The sequence below is a fragment of the Leopardus geoffroyi genome, chromosome C3 (genome assembly GCF_018350155.1).
Source record: "Leopardus geoffroyi isolate Oge1 chromosome C3, O.geoffroyi_Oge1_pat1.0, whole genome shotgun sequence".
Lineage (NCBI taxonomy): Eukaryota > Metazoa > Chordata > Mammalia > Carnivora > Felidae > Leopardus > Leopardus geoffroyi.
The window spans coordinates 145840343-145853279 of NC_059338.1; the positions used below are offsets into that span (position 1 = coordinate 145840343).

Here is a 12937-nt window from a genome sequence, read left to right on the forward strand (position 1 = left end):
TAAGAAGTAGGTATGTAGACTTGGCTTTCTTCTACTTTTTACAGAGTTCTGCTCATCGCTCCCTCTCTCACTCAAACATACCCCAGTTTACTTCCACTCTCTAGACCTCTTTTCAAAAGCTACTTTTCTCAAAGAAATCTCTGTGATCTTTGGAGAAAGATTAGGTTTTTGCTATGACAGCCCCCTGTACTCCTCTCCTGTAGCACCTACGACTGTAATTCGCTAAATAATTATGTAACAGTTGTCTTACTATGGTGTAGGGACAGGCTGTGTCTTATACCCCAGGGCCTACCAGGGTACCTAATACAAAGAACCACAGAAAGCATTTGCACATGCATGCACGTATGCAAAGATGGCAATATTTTAAAAGTTAAGCATCGTGTTTAACTTCTTTTTGGATCAATTTTCCGATTACTCCACACAAATACAGTAACTGTAAGCATTTCTTCAAACTTCAATTCCCCCACATTAAACTACATTAAAAGTACAGCCCATGAAATTTACTTCCACAGGTTGAATCTAACAATAAGCCTGCGAAATCACTGGAAATCATTGTGAAAACATACCTATTTTAGGGACGGAAAAAAGATTGAAGCGTCTTAACTCACACACCCGATATGCAAACAGTCATCCCTATAATCCGATTCCTTAGTTCCTTGTTTCCCACCCACTGGTTATCTTCCTTCCATGGAGGGCAAATTTTACCCCAAATGTTTCCCAAAAATACAGCTGAAAAACTGTAAATCTTTTATCTCGGGTAACTGGAAGCTCTATGTCTGCGCATATGCACTTGATTAAATCTCAAGGTTTTCAAAAAATGTTAACCAACAAAAGGTACTCATCTTAAAGTCTTCACCTTGAGCTGTCACACCCCTGAAGGAGCGTTTACATTTCACTTCCCCCGATTTTTAAACGTCCCCTCGGTTTATAAAAACGAAATCAATCAGCTGCCGCATTTTTTCACAGCAGCCGACAAAGTCGATTTCCCCCTTCCCTTAACGGTACTAGGCGACCTTCCGTGAACTCTGAGGACTTTTCTTTCCTGAAACCACCTTGCCCACGGGTCTTCGACTTGAGCCACGGCTTCGGGGATCAATCACACGTAGCTTGCGAGGCCTACATTTCTGGGCAAGAACCGGGCTAGAAATGAAGAGAGACGCGTTTTTACTTACTCCACAAATGCCCTGGAGCACAGGCAAAGGATCTTACAATCCTCCTCCAGGTCTTCAACGAAGAGAAACATTTCGGCCACGCGGCTCCACTTGTCGCAGCACATTTTCCCACTTCGGAGCAGGAAGCCCTGCGACCAGCGGCACGGGACCGGCCTTCCCGGCCTCTGCTTGGTTCCCGGACACCGAAAAGAGGTCTCGCCGGCGCCCCGGTCGGGGGGGGGGGGGCGGTGGAACGTCAGGAGTTTACAAACGGGCCCGGGGGTGCTCGAGCGAGCGGAGGGGCCGCCACCGGAAACGGCTCCTGGCGGCCCCGGAAGGGGCGGGGCGGCAGGCGGTGCACGGCTCACCGCGGTCCGGGCTGCCGCTGGTGTTTGTCTTTTTCTTCACAGGTTGCTCGTAGGGGAGAACGCTGGCCGCTGAAATTTCTCCGCTTCCCTGGGTCGCTGAACCACCGAAGGGCTCCCGCCGCGGCTCGAGGGTGAGGGCGAGCCGCCTCCGCCCCTCCCGCCAGAGGCGCGTCGGTCCTCCTCTTGTCCTCCGTTTCCGGCGCGCGGCTCCGCATCAGTCTCGCGGGGCTCTGAGCCGCCAGGACCGCGAGTCTCGTCTCGGTGAGGCAGTCCCGGAGTCCCCGGCGGTTCCCGCAGTACTCGGTATAAGCTCGGGCACCGGAGTGGCGGGGAGGGGTGGCCCTGCCTGGGTCACAACGAGCCCTTTCACTCCGCCGCGCATCACTCCCCCCTCCCCCCCCCAACCCCCGCGCTTAAAAACCTCGTTTCATCTCAACTTAGGCGGCGGGGCGAGGTGTCAGAACCTCACTACAGGCCTCTGGGGCTTGCCCGGCGACCTCTGGTTCCGGGATCCGAATCGAGCCTTCTGGGGTGATCACGGGCGTGTACGGGAGAGGCCGCAGGAATAAGTGGTTAAGAAGGCTTCCGGACGAGTCAGGCTTGGAATCCTGGTTTGATGCCCCTTTGCTGCCTCTGTGATCCGGGCAAGCGAAGTAACCCTTCTGAGCCTCTTTGTGATCATCTGTAAAATAGGAGCGGTGAATAATAGTACCTGCCTCCTCGGGCGGCTGGAAGGACTAAACGAAACTGTGTATCCGATCGCTCGTGTGCTATTAATAGTTTGAGTGGGTACCTACTTTGTGCGCGCAGGCACTGCGTTGGTCCCTGGGGTTTGCAGCCTGTGGAACAGATTTCTGCCCTCAGGCTGCTGATGCGTAAGAAAAATGCGTGTGCACATAACCAGGACGCCGAAAACTGGAACACCACTGCTAGATTTGAAAAAGGAAGTTGGTATTTGGTGTGTGGTATTCGTTGAGACTGCCCAGGCAGCTTCCTTAAAGAAGCAAGTTCAGACTTGGGGGTGGTTTGGAGCATTTCAGGACTTGGTTGTGCTGTTAATGCTGAAATGGCATTGTTACTTCTTTAGCCTGTGTTAAAGCTGAGATAAAATCCGGCTGTTTAACACAGTCCTTAATGTTTTGGTCGCATTTACTATTGGATAGAAATAGAAGATTAATTTTCGAATGAAATGTTTATTTCCACCTGGTGTCCAAGATAGGCTCATAAGAGTGCTGGCTGCCCAGTTACAGATACACCCGTATAGATGTGCAACATTTGGGGGGTGAGGATAGGTTAAGGAAAAAAAAAAGGTAGAACAGTAATTATCAGAATGCAAGATTCTAGCTAGAAGTTGAAGGACATTCTAGGGTTTAAAAAAAAAAAATACCCAAACCTTGGAAGGTAGTTCATATCAGAACTTAGAGTTTGAAACTTGAAATCTAAAAGGTAATTGTTTTTATTTATTTTTAAATTTTTAAAATTTTCTTTAAATTTGATTTTGAGACAGTATGAGCAGGGGAGGGTCAGAGAGAGAGGGAGACACAGAATCTGAAGCAGGCTACAGGCTCCGAGCTGTCAGCACAGAGCCTGATGCGGGGCTCAAACTCCTGGACTGTGAGATCATGACCTGAGCTGAAGTCGGACGCCTAACCGACTGAGCCACCCAGGCGCCCCTGGTTTTTACTTTTATTGTTTATTTTTGAGAGAGGGAGAGAGAAGAGAGCTCGCACGCGAGTGAGCTTGGGGAGGGGTGAGAGGGAGACAGAATCAAAGCAGGCTCCAGGCTCCTGGCTCTCAGCACAGAGCCTGATGCTGGGCTCGAACCTACAAACCGTGAGATCATGACCTGAGCTGAAGTCGGACACTTAAACCGACTGAGCCACCCAGGCGCCCCTAAAAGATATTGTTTTAAAGATAAAATTACTAGGTTTGCCAGATGTTTTAATGGAGATATTAGATAAACTTCAGTTTTATTGATGGTTTGAAGTGGAATGCTTATTCGCTAGAACTGAGTCCTATCCCCCTGTTAAACAATTATTAAAAATGCAGAAAGGAAAAGGGAAAATTAATTTTATTTCAGCGAGTATTTAATTTAATTGGCATTTTCAATGTATCCTTAATGTGGCTTATATACTGAAAGTAAAAAATTGATCTGCTGCCATCCATGGTGCTAAAAGTACTGATAATGGGTGTTTAAAAAATAGATCTATTTCCGGGTGCCTGGGTGGCTCAGTCAGTTAAGCGTCTGACTTCTGCTCAGGTCATGATCTCACACCTCGTGAGTTCGAGCCCTGTGTTGGGTTCTGTGCTGACAGCTCAGAGCCTAGAGCCTGCTTCAGATTCTGTGTCTCCCTCTCTGTCTGTCCCTTCCCTCCTCATGCTCTGTCTCTCTCTCTGTCAAAAATAAAATAAAAATGTTAAAAAAAATTTTTTTCTCTTTACTTTCTATAACTTATTTATTTTTTATAATTTACATCCAAGTTAGCACATGGTGCAACAATGATTTCAGGAGTAGATTCCTTAATGCCCCTTACCCATTTAGCCCTTCCCCCTCCCACAATCCCTCCAGCAACCCTGTTTGTTCTTTGTATTTAAGAATCTCTTTTATGTTTTGTCCCCCTCATTGTTTTTATATTATTTTTGTTTTCCTTGCTTTATGTTCATCTGTTTTGGATCTTAAAGTCCTCCTATAAGTGAAATCATATATTTGTCTTTCTCTGACTAATTTCGCTCAGCATAATACCCTCTAGTTCCATGCACGTAGTTGCAAATGGCAAGATTTCTTCTTTTTGATCGCCGAGTAATAAATACTCCATTGTATATATAGACCACATCTTCTTTATCCATTCATCCATCAGTGGACATTTGGGCTCTTTCCACACTTTGGCTATTGTTGATAGTGCTACTATAAGCATTGGGGTACATGTGCCCCTTCGAAACAGCATACCTGTATCCCTTGGATGAATACTTAGTAGTGGAATTGCTGGGTCGTAGGGTAGTTCTAGTTTTAACTTTTTGAGGAACCTCCATGCTGTTTTCCAGAGTGGCTGTACCAGTTTGCATTCCCCCCAGATTTTTTTTAAACAGATTTATTAACTTAAGTTTTTACAGAAAACAAGAAATCCTCTGTTCTGATTTATTAGTTTTTGAAATGTTCTTATTTTAAAGTGTGTAAAGTCAATTACAATAAATGTTCTTCACTATCAATGTCAACATTACGATATTTTTTTAACATGTGATGCGAGGACTGTGTTTGATTGTAGATTTTTTTTTTTTTGGTTGGAAATAATCTGTTATTTTGGTAATTAAAATACTGTATCTCCCCCCAAACCACTTTTAACCACTATAGTTTTTAATTGGATCAAAACAAAGTGGTAAGGAGTCCAATATAGCCCGTGGTAAATTGGAGGGGGACAAAGGCCAGGCAGAAGTAGTGGGAAGACAGAAATTGCAATCTTAATATTTTCGGCTTTCTGTTAGAGAGAGAGGGACAGAGGTATTACAGAGAATGCAGTGAAAACCAGAGTAGGAAGTAGGAACTGGATTTTAATTTTGGTCCTTGGTTCTTCACTGAATTTAGTAACTTTGGGCAAGTGAACTTGGCTTTCTCTTTTTAACTGGTTTCTGCAAAATTAAGAGGTTGCATTCATTGACCTCTAAAGCCAGTTTTCATATTATTGAAAGTAAGTGTTTACCCACTCAAAGGCTTGTTGTTCAGACTCCTCTGGTAGTTCTTTAGTGGCAGGTTTTAGGGCACTGTCTTGGTCCACATTTTTTGTCACGGATTTGAAGGAACACAGTTAAGGTCTATATTTAGCTGGTATTTGTTAGGTGCCTACTATGTGCCAGACATATTATTGTAAGTGCTTTACATATGTTTTCTCATATGGGTTTTTTTTTAATTTTTTTTTTTACATTTATTTATTTTTGAGAGAGAGAGCGAGCGAGCACAAGTGGGGGAGGGGCAGAGAGAGAAGGGGACACAGAATCCGAAGCAGGTTGCAGGCTCTGAGCTGTCAGCACAGGGCCCGAAGGCAGGGCTTGAACTCACAAACTGTGAGATCATGATCTGAGCCGAAGTCGGACGCTCAACTGACTGAGCCACCCAGGCGCCCCATTCTCATATGATTTTTTAATGTTTATTTATTTTTGAAGGAGGGAGAGATAGAGCGTGAGCAGGAGAGGGGCAGAGAGAGAGACACGAATCCAAAACAGGTTCTGGGCTCCAAGCTGTCAGCACAGAGCCTGACATGGGGCTCGAACCCACGAGCTGTGAGATCATGACCTGAGCTGAAGTCGGACGCTTAACCAACTGAACCACATAGGCACCCTGATTTTCTCATATGATTTTGTTTACTGATGTATCCTCAAGTGTTTAGTGTGGAGCACGAACTACTTGCTTAGTAAGTATATGTTGAGTAAATGAATTAATAACCCAATGACATAGTCTTCTCTGGGCCATCCCCTGTCTTATACGCTGTATTTATCCCCTGTGGTCTAGTCAAGGACTGGTCCCAACATTATTCCTCTCCTGCATCATCTCTTTCTTACTCTCCCATTGACCCATTACCATTGGTATTAAAGCTTGCTGTTTTCTTTCATCTTAAAACAACAACAAACTTGACCCACATTCCCCTCTAGATACTCACCCTATTTTTCTGTTCCTTTTTGTGTCAGCATTTCTCTGCAGAGTTGTCCATATTTGCTGTTTCCAATTCGTTGCCCTTTTTTTTTTTTCATAAATTTACTCCACCTGACTTTCATCCTCACTGTATCAAAATATTTCTTAATTATCAGGGTTTGTCAATGTCTCTGTGTTGTAAAACGCAGTGATCAATGATTATTCCTTAGGCCTCTCAGTATCATTTGAAACAGCTGAATACTCTTTCCTTACTTTGACACACAGGGTGCCATTCCTCGAAGGAGAGTGTTGGTTCCTCATAGTTTTCCCAACTTCTAAAATGTTGAGGGCTGCAAGGCTCAGTCCTGGGGACTCTTTTTCATTCTAGATTTCCGCCCCCCCCCCAGCCCCCGGGAGGAATATATGTCTGTATTCCTCTAGTCCTGATCTTCCTGCTGCTTCCTGCTGACCCGTATGTCCAGCTGCCTGTTAAAGGTCTTCACTTGGATGTCTACTAGAATCTTAAAATGTTCTAAATTGAGTTTCTGATGTCGAGACCACTCCCAAACCTGTTCTTCCTGTAACTCCGTCTTTTCTCAAGCAAGCTAATAACAGTGGTGATCATAGCAATATTAGGTCTGCCTAGGTCACACGGGAAGTGACAGAGTCTCCTGGAATACAAGCCCACATTGCCAAAACTGCAGTCCTCCCAGACTTCTCTCTTTCACTCACATTCTACAGACGTTCATCAGCAATTCCAGTGGCTTTATCTTTACGATAGATCCAGAAACTGATGGTCTCTTACAGACCTTCACTCTGTTAGCCTTGTCTGAGCCATTTTCAGCATTTCACTTACTGCCTTAACTTCTCTTTTGCTCCCTATGCAGTGTATTCTCAACACAGTGGTCACTTAAAGCTGCAGTCAGGCTGTCTGTCTCTTCTGGTGCCCTCTCCAGCTCACTTAAGATGAAAGCTGGCCTAGAGAGTTCCCCAGTGCTACCTCTCTGCCCATTTCTGACCCCTCTCCCTTCACTCTTCTCAGTCTGCTACCCTGCTGCTCCTCACCTTGCCAAGTACACACCCTCTGCGTCTGCTTTTATTTTAGCCAGGAATTCTCCAAATTCCCACATCATTTGCTTCCTCACTTCCTCAGGTCTCCGCTCAAATGTACCTTTCAGGAGTCCTTCTTGGGCTATGATATTAAAACATCGCAACCCCCTCCTACCCTCGTGCCTGCTGTAGAGCTCCATATCCCGATTACCCCGCTGTAGATTTTTCTCCATAGCGTCATGACCTAGCGTCATCTAACGTCGTGTATCTATTACCATATCCCAGTTTTACGGATTTTAGCAAGTTGAGGCACAGGTGGGTTACTGTACCTGTTGCTCTCGATATCAAACTGGAGTCCGTCACAGGGAGTGACCGGAGTGGTGAGAGGTTATGACGCTAGGGTCTGAGGACTGGTTGAAAGAACTGAGATTTTTTTTTTTAATGTTCATTTATTTTTGAAAGAGAGCGCGCGCAAGGGGGCCAAGGGGTGCAGAGAGACTGGGAGACCGAGACTCCCCAGCAGGCTGTGCACTGATGCACTGATGGCTCAGGGCCTTGACGCGGGGCTCCATTTTAAGAACTGTGACGTCATGACCTGAGCCCAAATCAAGAGTTGGACGCTTAAGCAACTGAGCCACCCAGGCGCCCCAAAAGAATTCAGGATTCTGACTAGAAAACGGGATTTCACAGCTTATCATAGCTGTGCCGTGTCTCACGGAAGAAGTTCTATGGTGTAGAACTAGGTCCGGCAGGGAAAAGTTACAGTCAGGTAAGTATATGGACGATCGTTTGTGGATTGATGGATGGTTTTGAAGATGGAATTGGACGACTTTTGAGTTTCCGGTTCTGAAAGGGCTTAAATCAAAATCGAGGATGACCGTTTTGGAGGAGGCCCTTTCCTGCAGCACGGGGGCACAGTTCAGGGACTGTGCATGAAGATGTCCACATAACTTCTCTCCCTGGATGTGCGCCTGTGCGCTGTCCCTCTTCGTCGTATGTGTTTGTTAAGTATGTGTGATAACTGAAAGTGTAATTGAGCATAAGAGGTATAGTTCTATTACCAATTTTGAGCGGGGGAGGTACTAAAGAAGGTTTTAAAATCACAAGATTTGGGGCGCCTGGGTGGCGCAGTCGGTTAAGCGTCCGACTTCAGCCAGGTTACGATCTCGCGGTCCGTGAGTTCGAGCCCCGCGTCAGGCTCTGGGCTGATGGCTCAGAGCCTGGAGCCTGTTTCCGATTCTGTGTCTCCCTCTCTCTCTGCCCCTCCCCCGTTCATGCTCTGTCTCTCTCTGTCCCAAAAATAAATAAATGTTGAAAAAAAAATTTTTTTTAAAAAAATAAAAAAAAATAAAAAATAAAATCACAAGATTTTATGATCCTATTAAAATCGGAGATGAGACTAGTTTAGAGGGGGCAATTGTATTAAGCAGTAAGGGTCGGATCATCAAAATGATTGGTTTTCAGGCCTAGGAGAAGCTCCTTTTAACATATTTGAGAAGCCATCATAAACTTTAACTTATGAACATTTTTTAAAAGCTCTTTTTGTGGAGGTGTAATTCACCATAACATGGACCATTTTGAAATGTACAACTTGATGGTTTTTGGCATATTCACAAGGTTGTACGGCCATTACTACGATCTAATTCCGGAACCTTTTCATTCTTCCCAAAAGACACTTCCATTTCCATTAGCAATCACTTCTCATTGCCCTCTCCTCCAGCCCCTGGAAGCCACTTGCCTCTCTGTCTCTACTGATTAGCTTCTTCTGGGAATCTCATATAAATGGAATCATGTAAAAGGTGGCCTTTCGTGTCTGACTTTTTTTTTACCTCGTATGTTTTTAAGGTTCATGCCTGTTGTAACATGAGCCAGTACCTCTTTCCTTTGTATGACTGAATAATATTCTATTGTTTGGGTGTAGTACATTTCGTTTATCCATTCATTAGTTGATGGGCATTTATATTGTTTCCACTTTTTGGTCCTTAGGAGTAATTCTGCCATCAGCATTCATGTACGAATTTTTGTGTGAATGTGTGTTTTCAGTTTTCTGGGATACGTACCTAGCAGTAGAATTGTTGGGTCATAAGGTAACTCTGCGTGTAGCTTTTTGAGGAATCGCCAAACTGATTTATTTCCACACTGGCTGCATCATTTTTACTCCCACCAACGACAACATATGAAGGTACTAATTTCTCCACATCGTCCTCAACACTTACTTTCCATTTTCGTAGTTCTAGCCATGTTACTGGGGGAAAGCTCTAATTTTAAAAAGTAGTAAGTTTTGCTATGTTTATATTGCCTTCTAAATGACCACATCCTGATACATTATAGGGGTTCGAGTCTTCAGGTGGGTTGATGAGAATATGATGTAATTGAAGCCCACGTCACTGTATGGTAACAAATGGCAGCTACATTTGTGGTGAGCCCAGCAAAACATTCAGAGTTTTTGAATCACTGTGTTGAACACTGAAACTAACATAGCATCGTGTGTCCAATATACTTCAGTGAAAAAAATAAAGCCCAGCTTGTGAGCTTAGCATGTGCCGTGTTTAGCTTCTCTTATCATCGCAGCCCACATTTCTCACAATCAATGCCGTTGGTAACAAGGAAATCAGACTAAATCCTCCACCCCTGGAAGACCAAGTCAGGTCGCAGGCCCGCCGATAAGTCAGGGGGCAAGATAATCTTGGCGTAAAGACAACGAACGTATAACTGCTCTTGTGTATCTGTCTCTGCCTCTTCCTCCACCCCTTTCTTTACTATGTCTTCTTGTCTCATCTCCAAAGGGTTTGAGATGATTTTTGTAAAGACTATGTTGTATGCAGTGATGACAAAATGTCTCTAAGAATAGAATCAGAACCTAAGAAAACAGGAATGAAAGAAGGAAATCTTGTGTAGAGAACATGATCATAAGAGCTAATGTAATTATATCATTGAATATCATATTTGACCATCACCTTATTATTTGGCAAAGTTACTAAAAAGAGACCTGTTCAGTTATACATTTTACTTTCATACTTTTTCTCCAAAGAAGCAAAAGTTTTTTATAGCTCTGAATTTTTTTTAGTGCTTATTTGTTTTTGAGAGAGATAGAGAGACACGGTGTGAAGTAGGGGAGGGACAGAGAGAGAAGGAGACACAGAATCAGAAACAGGCTCCAGGCTCTGAGCTGTCAGCACAGAGCCTGACGTGGAGCTCAAACTCCCAAACCGTGAGATTGTGACCAGAGCCTGAGTCCGGTGCTTAACCTACTGAGCCATCCAGGCACTCCTAGCTCTGAATTTTAAAAGAAAGTCTTAGGTGGGGCTTTATATACTGGAAATAAGCGTATAGCGTTGTCCTCACTAAAGCATTGGTCATGAGAATGATTTAACTGTGATACACTAGTGTGGGGTTATAATATTTGTCACACATATGTGAATGTCTTTTGCTATTTATTTTATAGAAATTCTAACTCTAGATATTAATGATTATGTTTTTTTAAGCAATTTTTCTTTGTATACTGTGTTTTCCAGAACATATACACTGAAGACTGGGACAAGATATTTGCCTAATTTCTGGTAAGTTAAGTGACTGGTTTAGAGAGAAGTGACATAAAATAATTGTATGGCTATAGTTTCAGTCATTGAAGCCTTAAGAGAAATTTTAGTGACTACAAGATAAAAATGACACTGATAAATTTTTATTATTGCATAATGTCAAAAGAATAGAGAAATTTTTTGTAAACCTGCTTGTAAAGGACAGTACACACAAATGTATGTCATCATTTCCTAAAGAATTGGGTTACTTTTATTGACTCAAATATTGATGCTTTTCTTTTGTGAAGAGCAGTTATCTCAACATAGCCTAATTTAAGATACAAACATTCAGTGTGATCCACTTAAGATGTAAGTCAAATTGTTAAGATCAATCCGAAATCTCATTCTTCATCAGGTTTATTTTCCTTCTCAATTATAGCTTGTAAGTTATTTCAAAAGCTAAACCTGACATGCTTCATGAGCATGCAAATGAAACCTTATAATTTTCACATTTAAATCTGCAACAAAGTTAACCATGAACAATGTACTCCTTTTTGGTATTAAGAAATGATTCTATAGGGGCACCTGGGTGACTCAGTTGGTTAAGCATCTGACTTCATCTCAGGTCATGATCTCACGGTTTGTAAGTTGGAGCCCCATGTGGGGCTCTGTGCTGACTGACAGCTCAGAGCCTGGATCCTGTCTGGGATTCTGTGTCTCCCTCTTTCTCTGCCACTCCCCTGGGGGCACTCTCTCTCTCTCTCTCTCTTTCAAAAATAAACATTAAAAAGAAAAAAATGAAATAAGAGGCGCTTGGGTGGCTCAGTTTTTTAAGCATCCGACTTCAGCTCAGGTCATGATCTCACAGTTCGTGGGTTTGAGCCCCATGTCAGGTTCTGTGCTAACAGTTCAGAGCCTAGAGCTTGCTTCGGATTCTGTGTCTCCCTGTCTCTCTGTCCCTCCCCTGCTTGCTCTCTGTTTCTCTCTCAAAATAAATTAACATTAAAAAAAAAAGGGGGGGGGGCGCCTGGGTGGCTCAGTGGGTTGAGCGTCCGACTTTGGCTCAGGTCACGATCTCGTGGTCTGTGAGTTCAAGCCCTGCGTCGGGCTCTGTGCTGACAGCTCGGAGCCTGGAGCCTGGGTCTCCCTCTCCCTCTCCCTGTGTCTCCCTCTCTCTCTGCCCCTCCCCTGCTTATGCTCTGTCTTTCTCTCTCTCTGTCAAAAATAAACATTAAAAGAAAAATTTAAAAAAATGATTCTGTATAGTATTTATGTAGACTGAAACACTTCTCAGTTGTGAAGAGAATAACATTGGATTATTTTTCCCTTCTAGTGGCAAAATTAAAGACCTACCATGACAATGAAGAAAGAGACTGAATTTGTCATTTTCACCTAAAGAAAGATGATAGACAGAAATCAAACCTGCGGTATAGGACAGGATTCTGTGCCCTATATGACTTGTCTGATTCACATCCTCGAAGGATGGTTTGGTGTGGAGCAGTTGGAGGACTATTTGAATTTTGCAAACTATCTCTTGTGGGTTTTTACACCACTAATACTTTTAATACTTCCTTACTTTACTATCTTTCTTCTCTATCTTACTATTATTTTCTTACACATTTATAAGAGGAAGAATGTATTAAAAGAAGCCTACTCTCATAATTTATGGGACGGTGCAAGGAAGACGGTGGCGACTCTCTGGGACGGACACGCAGCAGTTTGGCACGGTAAGCAAGAGTCCCCTGCTGTCTGTGTTGCCGTTCACGTGTGTGGCACTGAAACTGTCTCATCGTTCGTGATACTGAAAAGTACAAGGGATGTTTCCCTAGTTCCTTTCATCTGTCTGCATGCATTGTGCGTTTACATGTCTTTTTTTAAATGACTGTTTTTTTTTTTAAATTTTAGTGTTTGTTTATTTTTGAGACAGAGAGGCAGAGTGCGAGCAGGGGAGGGTCAGAGAGAGGGAGACACGGGATCTGGAACCGGCTCCAGACTGAGCGGTCAGCACAGAGCCTGACGCGGGGCTCGAACCCACGAGCTGTGAGATCATGACCTGAGCTGAAGTCGGAGGCCCAACCGACTGAGCCACCCAGGAGCCCCTAAATGATTGTTTTCAAACACGTTACTTTTTCTTAAAGAACCATACAACAACGTAGGCTGTTACGATAATGTAAAATATAAAAGTGCATATGTGAGACATCTAAGAGTAAGAAACTAATTAAAATGGTT

The 12937-nt window shown here is 43.6% G+C and overlaps 2 protein-coding genes across 17 annotated transcripts in view; one reads left to right on the forward strand and one right to left on the reverse strand.

The window, feature by feature from the left end:
* TGS1 (trimethylguanosine synthase 1) overlaps window positions 1-1498 on the reverse strand; it is a 42448-nt gene extending 40950 nt beyond the window's left edge. For both annotated transcript variants that reach the window (XM_045455217.1, XM_045455218.1), the window contains exon 1: window positions 1173-1498. In XM_045455217.1, coding sequence (XP_045311173.1) covers window positions 1173-1276 — 104 coding nt within the window. In that variant the 5' untranslated portion in view covers window positions 1277-1498. The remainder of the gene's footprint in view (window positions 1-1172) is intronic.
* A 168-nt stretch (window positions 1499-1666) lies between these two features.
* The window catches only part of TMEM68 (transmembrane protein 68), a 70360-nt gene continuing 59089 nt past the window's right edge, over window positions 1667-12937 (forward strand). For 10 of the 15 annotated variants that reach the window (XR_006706703.1, XR_006706702.1, XR_006706704.1 and 7 more), the window contains exons 1-3: window positions 1709-1822; window positions 10706-10750; window positions 12042-12435. Coding sequence is in view for 12 of the 15 variants with exons in the window: in XM_045455222.1 (XP_045311178.1) it covers window positions 12111-12435 (325 nt within the window). In the remaining 3 variants the exon portion in view is untranslated. Of the gene's footprint in view, window positions 1823-10705; window positions 10751-12041; window positions 12436-12937 lie in introns of all 15 variants that reach the window. The other 5 variants (XM_045455221.1, XM_045455224.1, XM_045455228.1 and 2 more) reach the window with 2 other exon arrangements.